Raw genomic sequence first — 20,138 nt, 5'->3', positions numbered from 1 at the left:
ATTTTGCGCAATTTTCTCTTGTGGATTTTTTTTTTCCAATACAAGAGTATTTCATTTCCAATTAGGCACTTTTTGCAAATGTTATTTTGTGGGCACTTTTTTTTTTTAATGCACTTTTCACAAAATTTTATATTTTTTATATCCGCTGTTTTGGCCACGGACACGCCTTACCAACTTATTGGTTTTAATATATATGAATCACTATATTTTTCTATATATTAATCCGATGTTAAGGCCTCGGAAACGCCCTACCGACTTTAGCAACCTGTAGCTGTTAAAAAACAGAATCTTTAAGGTGCTTAAAAACAAAAAAGACCAGGGAACGTAACTGTTATAAGTTTTATTTTAAAAATCACACTTTAACAGTTATTTTCTGATTTGTAAAGTAAAACTCAAAGAATAACTGTTATTTTTTGAGTTTTATAATAAAAGTTGACAAATAACAGTTATTCGTCGTGATCAAAATAAAACTCAAACTTGATTTATGGCGATTTTGTGGGTAAACAAAATTTTAAAAAAATATAGGTATAAAATATGCGCGGTTGCCTTTTTTAACAAATTTTTAGTAAGTTATAAAAAGCACGGGTATTATGTTTTTTTTAATTATTTCATTTTTTCAAAAATGTCAAGGGAATAACTGTTATTCATAAAAATCAAAAAATAACAGTTATTTTTTGAGTTTTATTATAAAAATCAAAAAATAAAAATCATTACGGATTTGTAAACTACAATGGCTAATAAAAATTGTGGTGTATTTAAAAAATTTTTAGGACCCTTCTAAGTGCGTGATTTTTTTGTATGAAAAATTTACAATAACAGTTATTTTCGTTCCCTGAAAAAGACTCTTTATTTGTCTTTTTGCTTTTATTTTGTTCAACACTTTTGTCTCTTACCTCTGGTGGGGGAAAACAATCGTGTGAATCTGTTTGGAACCTGTAGCTGCAAGTGTCTAGCACTTGACAGAATCTTTAAGGTGCAGAATATCTCTGAGTCTCTTACCACTGGTGGGGGAAAACTGCAGAGTAGTCTGGCCCATTGTTCCGCAAGGAATTAAAGGCTCGAAGGACCAAAATGAAAGGGATTCCTGTAATAAGGAAAACAACCTTCACGTTTGAGTTCTGTATAAAAACTGATTTTATTTTTCTAAGTCTTCGCTTATGTAACTAACATGAAAATCTTATGATGTACTTATCTATGGTCTACGCAGAGACCACATCTGTTTGCCTGAGCATGAACCTTATCAACGGCCTCCCGCAAGGCGACCCTTTGTACAGTGTGAGAACTATATTTATGGTCAGGCTCAAGTGGCCTGTACTTATGATTACAAGTGTTAGCACTGCACCCTTGTAGGTTTAAAATAACAGATCATTATTTACGGCTCTAGATAGATTTACATATTGACATTGACAGAGTTCGTAAACTCTTAAATTTATGACAATTAGTGTTCTTCTTGAACAATATTAAATAATAAAAATGTTATGGCCAAATTCCAAGAAAGTCTTTTTTCGATGGTGACTTGCGATGGACATCATATCCCAAGAGCGGTTCATCTCAAATCCCCAATTCAAAAAAAATTTCGTTAGTATATTGTATTGCCTAGTCCCTGAACAAAGGATTTTTAAAAATTTTGATAAAAAAAATGGCGACGGTTTTAACAAAAAATGTACTTTTTCAAGGTATAAAATTTTGGATTTTATGCTCTAAAAAAAGAAGTTTTCAAAAAAATTAAAAATCCTTCGTTCAAAATTTGATGTCGATCGGTTTAATAGTTTTTTAGTAATCGTGTCCACCGCAAAGGTAATTTCGAAAAACAAGATTCTGAGATAATCGCGTTTAAAGTTTCAAGTTTGTAACGGCCGATGTGCAGGTAGTGCGCTAAAAATAGCTACAACTTCGGTTCTAATGCTCCGATCGTTCTGAATTTTTGTAAGAGTATTCTCTACAGTATATACTTAAAGAATATGCAATAAAAAAATCGATTTTTTCATCTATCACAACTGTATATAAGCCCTTAAAGAAAAATAATTCAGAAATCTTTTAATATCGTAATGTACTGGAACTTATGTTTTTAATTACTAGAGGGTTTCTGAACCACAGGCATTTTATTTATAAATTGTCCCTTTTAGGCTTTCTTCCAAATCTACTTGAGTGGATAATTTACTACCTTTCTAATAGATCTTAAATGTTCTGTTTTAGCAATACAATTTCCAAAATAATTAATGTTACTTCTGGAGTGCCACAGGGTAGCCACCTGGGTCCTTCACTCTTTTGGCTTAATGATAAACGATCTACTTAAAATCATCTACCTTATTCATGTATGCAGATGATGTTCATTTGTTTACCTAATTTATATCAAATAAAAACACCTCTAAACGAGGTAAAAAACTAGTGACGATCGCACCTTCAACATACAAAAGTTTTGATATCAACATTTGTGACGAAAAATTATTACACTCGTCATTAAATAGACTTTCTAATATTTTATCATTCGGTACGTTGCAATAGAAAATGCCTGTGAAGGGAAAAAGGCTGGAATAGTTTGCTAGGGCGGGCCGAATCAGAAAATAATAGAAAGTCATGCATAGCATTTAAAAATACCTTTCAAACGAAATGCAGCACAAGTCTGTAGTTTTTGTAGTATAGAAGTTACGGCTTTCCGAATTTTAGCTATGTGTAGCTGTTTTCCCGCTAAACTAGCGGGTTTTTTCCAAAAGTGGTAGAACAAAAGTTTTTTATATTGATGTGATGAACGTCATATAAAATTTTCAGATTTTAAAAAACATGCTTTGGACAAACTGACAAACAGAATTAAATTTTTATTTTGACTAGGCCCCCGCAAATTTGTTTTCGGTATAACTTTTGAACGGAGCGTCCGATTTTCCTTGATGACCCCTCATATAAAGCGCATTTTCAGTAGGAATACAACTAACTAACTAAGTCTGGGGGCCAATTATCCCCACCGGCCCCAACAGATCCAAATTTCTAAATTTTCACTTTTACACTTCCACCGCTCTCTCTCCCAAACCAATTGATTTTCTTGAGGTCTTGGAATGCAATCCTTTAAGTTTTAGCAATACATTTAATTTGGTGTACGACATTTACGATCGGACTATGATAATGATAATGATCTTCAATTAGACCTTGACTATTTGTATACGTGGTGCATGATTAACATGTTAAATTTAAACTATTCTAAATGTAACTTTATGACCTTTTATCGTTGTAATCCATCTCTGTATTTGTATTCTATCGGAAATAGAGCCCTTGAACGTATTTTTTCAGTTCAGGATCTAGACGTTTTATTTGATTATAAATTTAGTTTTAAAGATCATTTATCCACTATATCTAACAAAGCCAGAAGTATTCTTGTATTTATGAAGCGTTGGTCAAGGGAGTTCGATGATCCTTACGCAACAAAGCTTTTGTATGTTTCTCTAGTTCGTCCGACTATGGAATATTGCTCATGGTCTCCTCAAATTAGCTGTTACCAAAATATGCTAGAGTCTGTCCAAAAACAATTCCCTCCATTTCCTTTGAGAGGATTCAAGTGGGGCACAGGAACTCGATTGCCCTCTTATCTTGCGAGGTTGCGCCCGCTCGACTTACCAACCCTCAACCATCGTAGAATTATGTTTTTACATAAACTTATTAATGGTGATGTCGACTCCCCTTTCCTTCTTAGTTCGCTTAACAAAAAAACAGTTTGTCGTTTTCGTCCGTTGTTTTTGCCATTTCGTGTTTTTTGTGACGACTATAACACTAGTTTACAGCCAAAATGCTTCACAGCAATTGATTGCAAATTGTTTTAGTGCTGGAGTCCTAGATCACGAAAATACCACTAATATTGTATTCGTGCAAAAGTATGTAACAGCTAGAAGGAAGCATTTCCGACCCTATAAAGTATATATATTCTTGATCAGGGTCACTAGCCGAGTCGATATAGCCATGTCCGTCTGTCTGTCCGTCTGTCTGTCCGTATGAACGCTGAGATCTCGGAAACTATAAAAGCTAGAAGATTGACATTTTGCATGCAGGTTCTAGGAGTTTCTACGCAGCGCAAGTTTGTTTCAAAAGGGTGTCACGCCCCCTCTATCGCCCACAATCGCTTATATACGATTTTAAAAATTTCAATATTTTGGAAAAGTAAAAATGCAGTTTTTTGGTGTTTATCAATACCTATCGAAATGTAAAGAAAGTTTTTAAATCGCACCATTCGTTACGTCGAATCAAAGTTTTTATCTCCATCTCCTTCGCACTCTCTTTAGCTGAGTAACGGGTATCTGATAGTCGGGGCACCCGACTATAGCGTTCTGCTTTGTTTAAAGATCAAAATGTTTAATTTCTGACTTTTTTCGATTTTTTCCTATATCCCGGCTCATATCCACCCAATTGGGCCAGTTTTCATTTCATTTTAAAGTCAATAGATCAGAGATTAACTTTGCCATACAGATCATTATGATTGGATAAGGGATGGAAGCGCAGCAGATCAACAAAGATGAAAAATGTGTTTTTTGGTCGACTGTAAGTAAAAAAATCATAATCGGTACAAACTTAAAGTTTACATCCTACCGAATAAAACAAGCCGGATATGGCCCAAATACGAAATTTTCACTTTTTCACTTTCACCGCTTTCTCTTCCAAGCTTATTGATTTTCTTAATGTCTTGGTATGCAATCCTGTTAGTTTTTGCGTTACCTTTCACTAGGTGTAGGGGAGAGGTCTGTAGGTTGGGACGGTCTGTAAGTTGAGACACTCAATTTTCTCAAAACTTTTTCACTAAAAAAATTGTTTTTATTTTTTTTTTGTAGTCCTTTTAAGTGACAAAACTTTTGGGGGAAACATTATAAGCCAGGCTCTAGCCAGATTTTAGCTGTGAGAGTCGTGTACCATTTTTCACCAAAAAAGTTTTTGTCCACTTTTTTTCAAAATTCCATTTAAAATTAATAACGTCCTTAAATTAACTTGGTAAGAGATTTGAAACATTAGTATATTGACTGTTAACAAATTAAAAAAAGAATCAGCTTAATGTGACAGTCAGAAAAAAAGTTATTAATTTTTTTCCGAAACATCCCTTTTGTGTAAGTTGGGACACTTTCAGCGTGTAAGTTGAGACTCCCGTTTTTCATACAAAAAGGCCTGAGGCCAACAGAGGTCGCTTTCTGCCTAGTACATTTCTTTGATATTAGGGGAAAAGTGAATGTTCAAAGAGCCTTTACATTTTAATTGTTATTTGGTCTAAGTTCTTAAAAAATGGATGGAAATAATTTAAGTCGAATTAAAATTGATTAAATTAACATAAATAAATAGTTTTTAAAAGTTTGGAGTACTTTTGGTGTGAGTATTATTGACTTTTAAAAGTGTCCCAACTTACAGACCTCTTTTTCAAAATGTCGTTTTTTGGCACTTTTCAAAAAAAATATTTTTTCAGTTTTCCCTAAAGAAAAAAAAATATTATTTTTTGTTTTTTATTAAGCTAATAGACTAACCTTTTGATCAGTACCAAATGCGTAAAGTTTTATAAGTGAATGTCGAAATGGCAGATTAAAAACAAAAGGTGTACCAACCTACAGACCTCTCCCCTATGTATTTTCTTTACGAGTTTTTGAAATTGCTTTTATTGAGTTGGGAGCGACTCAGTGGTACGCTCCTAAGCATTCATTCTTAATTCTGATTTCTGTATTCTGTTACATATTTTCATAACGCTATCGCTCGGCTATGTCGGCAGATATTGTAAATATATAATTGTATATATATATGAGAGAGAGAGAGAGTTACCATGCTCACTTGGCTGTCGAAGCGGTCGCACATATCAAATATGCTGACTCTGCAGTTCCCACGCATTCGAGGGCGGTCATATAACCGGGCACTCGGGAACTGTTTGCCTTGTATATTTATAGGGGAGAGGTCTGTAGGTTGGGACGGTTTGAAAGTTAGGACACTCAATTTTCTCAAAACTTTTCCACAAAAAAATTTTTTTTTATTTCTTTTTGTAGTCTTTTTTAGTGACAAAGCTTTTGGGGAAAACATTATAGGCCAGGCTCTAGCCAGATTTAAGCTGTGAGACTCGTGTACCCTTTTTCATCAAAAAAATTTTTTGTCCACTTGTTTCAAAATTCTATGAATAATTAATAACGCACCTAAATTAACTTGGTAAGATATTTAAAACATTAGTAATTTAACTGCTAACAAATTTAAAAAAGAATCAGCTTAATTTGGCAGTCAGAAAAAAAGTTATTAATTTTTTTTGATACGACTTATTCTGTGTAAGTTGGGACACTTTGAGCGTGTAAGTTGAGACACCCGTTTTGATTACAAAGGTCGCTTTCTGCCAATACATTTCTTTGATATTAGGGGAGAAGTGAATGTTCAAAGAGCCTTTTAATTTTAATTGTTATTTGGTCTAAGTTCTTAAAAAATGGATGGAAAAAAATTTAGGACAAACTAAAATTGATTAAATTAACATAAATAAATAGTTTCTAATAGTTGGGAGTACTTTTGGTGTGAGTATTATTGACTTTTAAAAGTATCCCAACTTACACCCCTTTTTTTCAAAATGTGGTTTTCGTTTTTTATTAAGCTAATAGACTAACCTTTCAATTAGTACCTAATGCGTGAAGTTTCATAAGTGAATGTCGAAATGACAAATTTAAAACAAAAGGTGTACCAACCTACAGACCTCTCCCCTGCCCGTTGCTCGTAGAGTAAAAGGGTATATCGTATTCGTGCAAAAGTATGTAACAGCTAGAAGGAGGCGTTTCCGACCCCATAAAGTATATATATTCTTGATAAGAATCACTAGCCGAGTCGATCTAGCCATTTCCGTCTGTCCGTCTGTTTCGTCTGTCTGTCTGTATGAACGCTGAGATCTCGGAAACTACAAAAGCTAGAAAATTGGGATTTCCTACACATATTCTTAAGCTTCCTACGCAGCGCAAGTTTATTTTATCAAGGTGCCACGCCCCCTCTAACGCCCAAAAACCGCAAAAAGTCGTCGCGCCCACAGTTTTGTGTACAAACAGTACCAATTCCGTGCTGGTGCTGGAAAAAAGCTGGTCACTCTAATTTGGAATATGTGAACGTAAATTACTTGAAATGGGGCGCGCGAAGAACATACAAGGAGGCATATTTATATTAAAGTTGTTAGGCTGAGTAACGGGCATTTAATAGTCGAGGAACTCGACTATAGCGTTTTCTCTTGTTTTTAAATTGGTCAATGATGTCTTATAGGTGTCATAGAATCAATGAAGGAAATATAGCATATTTTCAAAAAAATCTGGTAGAAATCGGTAATTATTTCATATCTACATTTTTAGTAAAATAACATCATTTTAAATTTAAATCCTAAATTTGTTTATTAATTTCTCATTATCTTCATCAATACCTTCAAATAAGTAAAATATCTTCATGATATTAGGGCGCGCGGATAAACCAGGGCTGACGATGTTTCTTGCTAACTTAAACTGCGGTTTTCTCAGAGAAGGCACAAAAGAGCAGGCTAATTTTTTCAGAATTTGTAGTTAAATATGTAAACGTTTTTTTTTTTAAAAAGAATTAAACGGGGATCTAGAATGTAACACTACTTTACGTCCAAGAATGTAAAAAAAGCCTAATTTTTTGGACCACTTTTAAAAAATTAAAAAAATAGTAATTATGCACTTCAAATTTTTATTTTTTTTTTTTAATATTCTAAGAAATGGTTGCTCTTAAAATTTCAATCGTTATATATACAACTTAAGCCCTCAGGCGCTTTCAGAAAAATGTCAAAGATGTATTAAAATACTTTTTTTTCTTATTGGCTACCATTCCATTTCGAAAAATGAACTTTAAAAATCTTTAGTGGGAAAACCAGTCATTTTTAGTAAAATAACATAATTTTAAATTTTAAACCTAAATTTGTTTATTAATTTATCATTATCTTCCTCAATACCTTCACATAAGTAAACTATCTTCATGATTTTTTCGAAAAATCAACTGTTAGTTTTTGCGATACTTTTCGATTGATGTATCGCTCATTATGATCGGACCATCACAGCAGATTTTCATTTCTTCCTGTATATAAAGTAGTCGCCTTCGCACACTCTCCTGGTGCGCTTCGTCACTACGTGGACTGCCGTCCACAGTTATGTAATGATTAAATTAGGATAAAATAACGGATTACTTAATGGATGCAATTCTAAATCAAAATGTGTATGTATCCCGTAAAATATTCAGTAGTTTGAGTCTCTGGACTCTACTCGAAAACTGTAAATAAATTAAATTATTATTATTAAAAAATGTAAAATATGCGTGCACAAATAACATTCCAATTAAAGAGAAGATAAATAGTATTCGCACAACGTTAATATTCTGAAAATTTTACCAGCCAAAACGTACCTACAAAAAAATTGAAAAATTGGTTTTAAATTGTGTTAAAGGCAGTGTTGGGACATACCTAGATCCTTTTACCTAGGTACGTACCTAGGTACAATTTAGTGGTACCTTTTACCTTACCTAGGTATACAAATAATTGAGTACCTTTTACCTTACCTAGGTATTTATTTTTATATACCTTTGGAATTATTAAGGTACTTACATAGGTATTAAACATTGCTCTGATTTAAAATAGCCAAATCTGACTGCGACACTGTAGTATCGTTTCATTGTATCGTTTCGTTTCAGAATTGTAATAGTCGGAACGCAGCATTAATAATTCAGCCGTTCTATTGTTTGTTTTGTGAAGTTAAAACTAATCGCAGTTTTTTTTATATAATTTTGTGCACGTATGTATGTTCCCATCACTACATCAATTTATTTATGAAACCAAAGTGTACTTGGCGCGCAAAAATGCCGTATGTACGTAAACAAACGGCATATACATGCATATGCACAATATATAGTCAATGTTTCTACATACGGAATTTTTGCGCGCCAAATATGTACATGAGTGTTTCATAAATACATTAATGAAGTGATACGTGCATAAAATTATTCATGCCGCGTGGTTTAAAAATATATGCACAAAATTAAAACATTTAAATTTAAATGAAATGAAAAGATATTGTTTGATTAAGACGACTAAAAACTGAAAACTAGTCTTATTTTAAGTTTAAATGATTACATTGAACAAAACAAAAAAATTATAAAAAATAAAAAATACCTTATAAATACCTTTTACCTTTACCTAGGTACTGGGAAATTTAAGTACCTTTACCTTACCTAGGTATTTATTTTTGACAATACCTTTTACCTTACCTAGGTAAAAAAACACAGTACCTTTCCCAACACTGGTTAAAGGCGAGGGAAACATTTTTTTTGGAAAATTTCGTTGTCACAGGTTAAATAACACCCACAGTTTTCACCCAGCTTTAGGAGCTTAAGGTGCCCCTTATTTCTGGAAACTTTAAACTCCAGCTGTTGATCCCCAGCCGAAATTGGGGCACTTCTTTTTTATGTTTACCTACCGATCCTGTGAGCGGATCCGTTTTTCGCTTAAGCCATATTGGCCGTACCCTTCCAGCATTTGTATGTAATTTATACCTTTAAAAAAAAAAAACCAAATATTTTTTTTGCTGAATCCTAAACTATATCCCCTATAGAACATTTTCCCAAATTTTCATAGAGATCCGAATAATAGTTCTATAGGAAAACAGAGTTTTGTGTACTCGACTTCATAGTTGCATATACTCAACGTAAAACTTGGAATGCGATTATCTCAAAAGTGCCTTCGCTGTGACCACGATTGCATAAGAACTATTTGATCGATCTTCTTCAATTTTTTTTTTATTATTTGTAATGATTGTGCCGAGTTCGTGAACGATTCAAATTTTATGCTCTGATTTTGATTTCGCAGATCAGAATTTTTTAATAAAATTTTTAAAACTCGGAAAATCAACTTTTTGGAAAAATTGTTTTTGTATGCAGAAAAAACCAAATATTCTTGAAAATAATCGTTCACGAACTGGAAATAATACTATACTAATAGAATTTTTTTTGGTTTTTTGAATTCAGTTGACCTGCTGGACTTCCATCGTGGTCACCGCAAGCCGCTATAAAAAAAAGGGTTTTGAGAGAATTTCCATAACTTCGTAAATTATTCATATTTTTTCAAGAACAAACGCTTGTTGTTTTGATAAAAACATGTACTATCAATAAATAATAACTTCAGTGTCATAAAATAATTGCTACACACCTGAAAAAAATTCCAAAGTTCCCCCAATTTTTTCGCTCAAAAAGGTATATAACCCCTTAAGTTTTTTGGGAGTTAGATTTGGTCAAAAAAAATCTACGGTAAAAAAAATCGAAATGGTTTTTCTCTGCATTCGCTTAGCTAAACAAAATGATAGATTTAAGCAACCAGAGCGGTGGAGTTAAGGTGGGAATAAGCTGAGGTTAATGCGGGGTTAAGTTGCGGCTATGGGGGTATTAGATAGATAAGGGTAAAAGTAATGTAAAGGAAGGGTGAAGGTGAGAAAGGTAAGGTTTGTTTGGACTTTGGCTAGGGTGTGTAAAGTTGATAAACGAGTTTTATTAGGGAAAAGTAAAGTTAAAGTAAAAAGTAAGTAAGTATAGTTAGGATAGCTAAGGATGAGAAAAATGTTAAAATGGAGTAAGGTGGTTAAAATTATGTGAATTCGGCGTGAAGGCTGAGTGTGGATGGGTTACACTTGGGTTAAGCGAGAAAATAGTGAAAACAGCATTAAGGTGCTTAAAAAGTGTGCCAAGGGTGAGATTAAAAAAGAGATGGGTGGGGTTAAGAAAGGTAATACTGGGGTGGGTGTTAAGGTAAGGTATGTTATGGTTAAAAGGAGATGGATAGAATATTTGTGCGTTCTAGGTGGGTTTACTGTTTAGCTAAGGGTAAGCGGGATTTTATTCGGATATTAATTTGAATTTGGAAATATGAAAAAATCACAAATTAATGCTTTCCTAATAGTAGCGGACAACGTCGCTTCGGGTAGTTGCTAGTATACATATATTATTTTTAGCTTGATGCTATTTTAATATTATATTTTTATGTTTTTTCTGCAGTATTTTTATACTTTTGCAGAGGGTATTATAATGTCGGTCAGAGGTTTGTAACGCAGAGGAGACGAATCCGACCCTATAAAGTATATATATTGTTGATCAGGATTGGGCGATTGTGGGCGTTAAAGGGGCGTGAAATTCAAACTTGCGTTGCTTAGGAAGGCAAGGAATATGTGTGGGTAATCCCAACTTGAGCTTTTGAAGTTTCCGAGATCTCAGCGTTCATACGGACAGACAGATAGACGGACAGACAGACGGACAGATAGACGGACAGATAGACGGACAGACAGACAGACATGGCTATATCAACACGGCTATTGACCCTGACCAAGAATACATATACTTTATAGGGTCGGAAACGCTTCCTTCTCCCTGTTACATACTTTTGCACGAATAGGGGAGAAGGGGGCATTAATAAGGGGAAAAGTTTGGTTAGACAAGCAGCTATAAATAAAGAGCCATTAAAATGAGACTGGTATCATCGGAAAGGCTGTTCTGTTGGCTATAACCTTTTCCTACATCATTTTTAAGTCAATTGCAAAGCCTTCGAGGAACGTTGCAAAATGTCAATATACTTTTTAAACTGGTCTAGCCCCAATACTGGGGTAATAACAGAGCGAAACTTACTTTCGCTGTTAACGGTGTTGGGTAAAAGAGATCATTTTCATAAAATTTTATTGGACTCTGTAGACACTAATCCTTTGATTTAAAATGGAGTACATTTGTTGTTGTTTTTTTCTAACCTTTCTATTCCTGTTAAAAATGCGGTTATAGCTCTTTGACGCGGAGGTCCATATTTTTGTAAGTTTATTATATTTCTTCCTTGATTTCCATTATGGGTAATTTCACGTGAAACGTGACTGGCCCATTTGCGTCAAATCTCAGAATCAATCATAACTTTTTGTTCGATAGAGGATTGAAATATTAGGATCGGCTTTTTTTTAACTCTTACCGTTTATTTTTAAAAAATATTTTTTATTATACCCTTGTAGAGGGTATTATAATTTCAGTCAGATGTTTGCAACGCAGTGAAGGAGACGTTTCCGACCACATAAAGTATATATATTCTTGATCAGCACCAATAGCCGAGTCCATCTAGCCATGTCCGTCTGTCCGTCTGTCCGTCTGTCTGTCTGTCCGTTTCTATGCGAACTAGTCTCTCAGTTTTAAAGCTATCGCGATGAAACTTTAGCGAAAGTCTTTTTGATTTTTTACAACTTAAAAACAAAATTTAAACAGGCACGCTGAATCTGGAATCCCTGGAACTGCACCGACAGAGCATTAAACTACAGGTATTTACTTTATCTGCAAGGGTATATAAGCTTCGGCTGGCCGAAGCTAGCTTCCTTTCTTGTTAAGTTATGCAGCACTTGAGACTCGTCGAGGGAGCCAATAACCCTATTACTCCAAAAAAGTGTTTCCACTGGGTTAGTTTGTTGTTTGTGTTGTTTATTTGACTAGAGATGGACCTTTTAACGATAGGAATTTAATACAAAATATACCGAAAAATACAAAAAATACTCAGAAATACCAAAGGCCCTAAAATTACCTGACTTTTGCCCACATCTTGTTGCCTATACACAACCTATGTAAAAAAAAACAGGGTTATGTCAATAACCCCATAACTCCATAACTCCACCCCAATGTAAATAGACTATTACTGAGATTTGTGATTTTATAATATCCGGCAATAATTTTTAGAAAGGCCATTTTATATAATTTTCTATACGCAATTATGTCTTAATTTTGAAGTGTCAGCCATATTTTTAGTTTCCAACGGAGTAATGGCTTCTGAAATAATAATTGTATTGCTCATTTAGCATATAGCACCTAATTAGTCGCAAAAGTTTTGAAAATTCAACCAAAAAGCATCAAAATTATTTTTATTATTGATTTTATTTTACAATAGCTCTGATGAATGAGCAAAATTCTACTTTTTAGATTCAATTTTGCTTATTGCTCATCGGTCCAGGTAGTAGCGCATCAAAGTAATATTAAATACCAAAAAAAAAAACAAAAGGGAACCGATGGGCGGTTTTTAAAATTTTGCTCATTGTTTGCTCATTGCAGCCGACATTTATCTGTCTTGCTCGCACCTACGTAAAATCGTATAGGCTAAGAAAATTTGCTCTAATTATAATTATAATTAATTAATTATAAATTATTATACCTTGAGGTTAATCTTCCATATTTTTGTTAATTTATAAGTCCTCTAAACACTTGAACGTCGTTGGGAAATTTTGGAGTAAAATTAGCGCGTTTTTTCATTAATATGAGCACGTTAATCGATAGACTTTGATCGTAAAATTAGCGCGTTTTTTCATTGATATGAGCACGTTAATCGATAGACTTTGATCGGCTACAAAAAATTATCGTTGGCGCGTAAAATTTTTTAAAAAATTGTTTTAATAAGTTTAACCATTTTAGTATTAAAAAAAATATTTGTTATTGAAATAACTAATTTTTTTCGTTTGTGCCAAAAAACGCACTTTTTCCCCATAGTGTATTCCTTGAATCTATTGTTCATTGTATGTATGCTTTAATTTCGGTTTAAAGCGTTTTCATGAGGACATTTTATTGGATTTAATAAACGAATAAAAGCCATTTTTTGATTTTATTATCTACTCCTAAATGCTGTCAAATCTTAAATAAGTCAAGGCATAGAATGCGAGTAAACATGTATGTTGTGTCTTAGTTCTAGAGGTTGCCATGACTTATTCAAAATTTGACAGCATTTAGGAGTAGATAATAATATAAAAACAACGGTTTTATTCGTTTAATAAATCCAATAAAATGTCCTCATGAAAACTCTTTAAACCAATATTAAAGCATACAATAAACAATAGATTCAAGGAATAGTTAAAATTAGTTCCATTTAAGATTTAATTCTCAGATTTCTTTTTTCATCAGAGAAAACTTGAAATTTTTGGGATTTTCAACTTTGGCGACGAATTCCAAAGAGATGGGCAATGGTTGACAATGGGGACTATTTTTTAGGAATGCCGTGATGTATTGGGAGTAGATTTCAGCGAAAATAATAAAGGTTAGTCCAATTATATAGACCACATAATTTAAAATGTCTACAAACATCGGTTTTTTGTATTTTAGCTATACCGCGGAACCTGTAGGTGATGGGAAATAAGTTTGTGTGGGACTTTTACTCAGGAGCACCCAATTATTACGGAAAACTAGAAATGATTCGTGGAAATTTCACAAAGTTTAGTTTTGTGTTCCTGTGTTATATGATATGAACCGAAAAATGTTGTGGAATAACCACATAATCAGGCAGTTGTTATTTGTTGAAAAGTTCCACAAAACTTTAAACATGTAAAATTTAATTTTTTATTGTTAGTCACTATCTAAAACAGCCTCAAGGCTGTTGAATTGTTGAAATTTCTGAAAATTGACTTTGTATGGAACAGCTGACTAACAGCTGACCAAAATTTAAAAATTCAGCAATTTAACAATTTAATTATGAAAGCTCGGCTTTACCTTATTGAATTCAAATTGTTTCGTGTACCCGGCCCCAAGAAATCTTTTTCACGATTACCATAAACACCCTGTTTGCAACCAAATAAAGTCTTGTGGTACTGCATATTGAATGGGAGACGCTGTTGCCTTTTGCTAGCAATATTATTCGTTAATCAAGTTTAAAAAATCGTCAACGTTTTTGGTTATTTTTTAAAATATTACTTTGGACTTCTTTGCGAATAATGAACGTCGCTAATTTGCAGCTACCTGAAAAAGGAAATTAATTATTCGTCGGTGACGCCATTTTGTTCGACTGTTAATTTACTGTTTTATAAATGGAATTAGGAAAAAAAAGGTAAATGTTTCTAAATTCAGGGTTAATTTAACATTCAATATTTAATAATATTCTATTTTTTAAGTTTAAAGTAAGTAAAAATGTCATCCAATCATTTTAGTATAGTTAACTTTTTCTCTAAAACATATAGATATATGTATGTATGTATGTATGTATATATGTAAGAAAGTAATGTTGAGTACATGGATTGTTTCTTAATGGTTTATGCTTTATTCAGTTCATGCACTGCCAATGCACATACGCGTTTATCATAAATGTAAATACATAAACGTACATACATATGTACACAAACATACATACATATACATTTGTATGTATACTTTCATATGCCCGTAATTACAAGTTTTCATTTCGAGGTTACTAAAAAATCAAATATTCTTTTTCAGGTATAAGGGTGGTCGGACACCTTCTATTAGGTCCAGTGAAAGGCGACGTCCTCAAAGTGTTTCATCAATATCCACACTATCGCCAAGAGTTGTGCTGTCAAGATTGGAACCCAGGGAGTTTGAACGTCTTCGATTATCCTACAAAGTTGCAATCGACCAAAGAAGATCCAGAAGCTGCCGTGGCATGAACATGGGTCAAAAAATTAGTGGTGGAGTCAAAACAGTTAGTCGTAATGATTCACAGTCGACCTTCAAACCAATAATACCAAGAGAGTTACAAGCTGATTTTGTCAAACCAGCGCGCATTGATATTTTACTTGATATGCCACCAGCGTCTCGAGAACTACAACTGAAGCATTCGTGGAACTCCGAGGATAGGTCGTTAAACATTTTTGTAAAGGAAGACGACAAGTTGACATTTCATAGGCACCCAGTCGCCCAAAGCACTGATTGTATTCGTGGAAAAGTCGGACTCACAAAGGGATTACATATTTGGGAAATCTATTGGCCGACAAGGCAAAGAGGAACACACGCTGTTGTGGGCGTATCCACTACAGATGCGCCATTACATTCAGTTGGATACCAAAGTTTAGTCGGATCATCTGAACAAAGTTGGGGCTGGGACTTAGGAAGAAATAAATTGTACCATGACTCAAAAAACTGTGCTGGTGTCACATATCCAGCTATTTTAAAAAACGACGAAGCTTTTTTAGTTCCAGACAAGTTCTTAGTAGCTTTAGATATGGACGAAGGGACACTAAGCTTCATTGTTGATCAGCAATATCTTGGTATTGCATTTAGAGGGCTCCGAGGAAAAAAATTATATCCAGTTGTTTCGGCGGTTTGGGGTCACTGTGAAATAACCATGCGCTATATTGGTGGATTAGATCGTGAGTACACTTACAATATTATAATGAAAATTCAATTAAAAACCAAATTCTTAAACTAGCTATACCCGGAGCGACTTCGTTCGCTTAAAATTAGTTTGGAGTTAGGAAATTAAGTTGGCAGTACTTTCTTATTTGTAGACCATTGTAGAAGATCCTTCAATAGAGAGAATCAGAAGGCTACTGGCAGAGCTACATATATAATAAATGAATGTGATCTAAGTAAAAGTAGTAAATTTTTATACTTTCTATCAGTTACAATACTATCAATGCAATTTTAATTTGCGCACAAATGTACACTCGTTTGTAAATTGATTCAAATTTGTTGCTTTGAATGAAACGAAAAAATTTGTACACACACGAAAGGAATTGCATCACATACAAAAGTAGCGAGGTAACTTATTATTTTCCGATTCCACATTTGATTGATAACACTGTCCAGCATTTTTAGTGCTTTTTAAATTTACCTCGATGGATGCTATATTTTTGGATTCGTTACTAATTCCCAAGTTAAACTGCGTTTTCCAAAAGGTTCCCCGACGCAAGGATTCATAGCAAAAGGACCTCAAAGTTCGAAAAATGCTGAAATTGGCCAACTTTCCAAAGCTCTCAGAGGCAAACGGATGCATTGTTTTATTCGATGTTAAAGTTTTTTAAAAGATACACTCTTTATCTTTCAAGCCCCATACTTAGAATAATTTTTGAATTTTTTTTTAAGGCAGAAACAAATTCTAGAAAACAGTCAAAAAACATAAAAGTATACAGCTGCGGTCAAAATAGTAGTAGTGTTATATATTCGTTTATATTATAATCGTGCAAAAGTATGTAACAGCTAGAAGGAAGCGTTTCCCACCCCATAAAGTATATATATTCTGGATCAGGGTCACTAGCCGGCCAACTCGGCCGTCGCTCTCTTGCCATCCGCTCTCTGGGTTTCGCTCTCTCGGCAGGCTCCCACAAAATGCAACGCAATAACTTAGGAAATCTAAATAAATTCGTTAAAAATACTTAAAAAAATCTTAAAAACTTCAAAAATAAAACTTAAGCATTTGGGCCATAGAATAACTATTGAGCCAAAAATCATGTTGATCGGAGCAGCGGTTTAGATTTTTTTAATAAAAAAGTTAATTTTAAATGTAGCCCCCAAATTATGGGGGTTACCGAAATTGCTTTTAGATTTCTAATTAGGCCTTTTCAAGACCTAAAACTCTGCAAAATCCAAATTTCGAAATTCCGACCACTTTATAAGTTAAGCTTGAGTACATCTAATGTTTTTTTGCTCAAAATATGGATGTTGGAGCTGTTCGGTGCCATTGGGGGGACATGTCGGACCTTAGTGGGCGCCTACGCCCCCAATGGAATACTGTGTAAAAATTTGAAAGCTCTAGCTCTTACGGTTTGGGCTGTGGTCGTATCCCCTTAAAAATCGGTCTTTCATTTTATAATTTTAAGAGATTATTTATTATAGGCTCATTCCACGTGAAACGTGACAGGCCAATTTGGGTCAAATCTCAGAATCAATCGAAACTTTTTTTTTCGATAGAGGATTGAAATATAAGGATCGGTTTTTATTTTTTAACTCTTACCGTTTATTTAAAAAAAAATAATTTTCTAATTAAGCTCCGATTTTTCAGTTAAGCATAACTTGAGACTCGTTTGAGTTATTTCAATATTTGGTATGCAAATTTGTGGGATATGTTCATGTCTTTCAGAAAAATAATTAAAAAAATTTTTAATTTTTAAATTAAGTATTTTTTAAGAGAATTTAAATTTAAAAAAATTCTGTACGCCGGAATACACGCGGTTTCCGAATAAAAAAATTATCCTCATATTGCTTCATCAATTCTTCACGAAGTGGTAAAATAAAATTTTTGTATTTGCAAGACCTACTAGTAAAGACAACGATTTTAGTTTAGCAACTTTGCATCAAGCAACAACAGCGCAACGTGTAAGAAGAGAACAGCAATACGAACACGGGAGAGCAGCAATAGTGCTTTCCCTTTCTTACACGTTGCGCTGTTGTTGCATGATGCAAAGTTGCTAAACTAAAATCGTTGTCTTTACTAGTAGGTCTTGCAAATACAAAAATTTTATTTTACCACTTCGTGAAGAATTGATGAAGCAATATGAGGATAATTTTTTTATTCGGAAACCGCGTGTATTCCGGCGTACAGAATTTTTTTAAATTTAAATTCTCTTAAAAAATACTTAATTTTAAAATTAAAAATTTTTTAAATTATTTTTTTGAAAGACATGAACATATCCCACAAAGTTGCATACCAAATATTGAAATAACTCAAACGAGTCTCAAGTGATGCATAACTGAAAAACCGGAGCTTAATTAGAAAATTATTTTTTTTAAATAAACGGTAAGAGTTAAAAAAAAAAAATAAAAACCGATCCTTATATTTCAATCCTCTATCGAAAAAAAAAGTTTCGATTGATTCTGAGATTTGACCCAAATTGGCCTGTCACGTTTCACGTGGAATGAGCCTATACTTATTTAATTGCAACTTTTCTTTGCGGAAGACTTCAGTTTTACATTTTGACCATAAGACAAGAAATGCTTTAGTCGAAATGCCACGAAAATCACCTGCTTCTCTTTAATCTGTTCAACAATTTTTTACCTTTAAAATCCAAATAAATTAGATAAGTTACATAACATCAAATATAAAAGAAAGTCAGGATTAGTACAATTACAAATACCAACTTCTAATAATAAAGAGTGCACAGTGGGTTAAAAAGAAAAAAAAAAAACATAATAGGGTAAAGTTTTTTAGTGCAGTTTTTTTTTGGGATTCAAAAAACAAAAAAAATGTATTAAAAAAATCAAGGAAGGAAGATAACTTTGGCCAGCCGAAGCTTAGGGGAGAGGTCTCTAGGTTGAGACACCTTTTGTTTTTAGTCTCCCATTTGGACATTCGCTTTTGAAATTTCACGTGTTAGGTACCGATCGAAAGCTTAGTCTTTTAGCTGTAAAATAAAGCAAAAAAAAATTTTTTTTCCCTTGGGAAAACTAAAAAATAATTTTTTTTTGAAAAGTGCCAAAAAATGACAATTTGAAAAAGAGGTCTGTAGGTTGAGACACTTTTTAAAGTCAATAATACTCACACAAAAAGTACTCCAAACTATAAGGAACTATTTATTTATGTTAATTTAATCAATTTTAGCTCGTCCTAAATCATTTCCCATTTATTTTTTAAGAACTTAGACCAAATAACAATCAAAATCAAAAGGCTCTTTGAACATTCACTTTTCCCCTAATATCAAAGAAATGTACTAGGCAGAAAGCGACCTCTGTTGGCCTAAGGCCTTTTTGTATGAAAAACGGGAGTCTCAACTTACACGCTCAAAGTGTCTCAACTTACACAAAATGGGATGTTTCGGGAAAAAATTAATAACCTTTGGTCTGACTGTCACATTAAGCTAATTCTTTTTTTAATTAGTTAACAGTTAATATACTAATGTTTTAAATCTCTTACCAAGTTAATTTAAGGACGGTTTTAATTTTAAATGGAATTTTGAAAAAAGTAGACAAAAACTTTTTTGGTGCAAAATGGTACACGACTCTCACAGCTTAAATCTGGCTAGAGCCTGGCTTATAATGTTTCCCCCAAAAGTTTTGTCACTAAAAAGGACTACAAAAAAAAAAAATAAAAAAAAATTTTTTAGTGGAAAAGTTTTGAGAAAATTGAGTGTCTCAACTTACAGACTGTCTCAACCTACAGACCTCTCCCCTATATGTACATATATCCTTGCAGATCATTCCTATTTTTACATAAATTTGTCCAATCGAATAAAAACCAACAAAGCTTCAATTTGTTTTCTATTCATTTTCCATTCATTATGCCCTTGCGTAGGGTATTATAATTATACCCGTTACTCGTAGAGTAAAAGGTATACTAGATTCGTGCAAAAGTATGTAACAGCTAGAAGGAAGCGTTTCCGACCCCATAAAGTATATATATTCTTGATCAGGGTCACTAGCCGAGTCGATCTAGCCATGTCCGTCTGTCCGTCTGTCCGTCTGTCTGT

At 33.4% G+C, this 20,138-nt stretch overlaps 1 protein-coding gene across 2 annotated transcripts in view; it reads left to right on the top strand.

Annotated features, from left to right (window-relative positions):
- Window positions 1–20,138, top strand: part of gus (splA/ryanodine receptor domain and SOCS box containing gustavus) — a 47,701-nt gene that overhangs the window by 15,544 nt on the left and 12,019 nt on the right. The window contains exons 1-2 of one of the 2 annotated variants that reach the window (XM_070212573.1): window positions 14,580–14,830; window positions 15,217–16,106. In XM_070212573.1, coding sequence (XP_070068674.1) covers window positions 14,811–14,830; window positions 15,217–16,106 — 910 coding nt within the window. In that variant the 5' untranslated portion in view covers window positions 14,580–14,810. Of the gene's footprint in view, window positions 1–14,579; window positions 14,831–15,216; window positions 16,107–20,138 lie in introns of those variants that run through there. The other variant, XM_070212567.1, reaches the window with a different exon arrangement.

Source organism: Drosophila takahashii, chromosome 2L, assembly GCF_030179915.1.
Source record: "Drosophila takahashii strain IR98-3 E-12201 chromosome 2L, DtakHiC1v2, whole genome shotgun sequence".
In the NCBI taxonomy this organism is placed as follows: Eukaryota; Metazoa; Arthropoda; class Insecta; order Diptera; family Drosophilidae; genus Drosophila; species Drosophila takahashii.
This window is presented reverse-complemented; position numbering and strand designations above follow the sequence as displayed.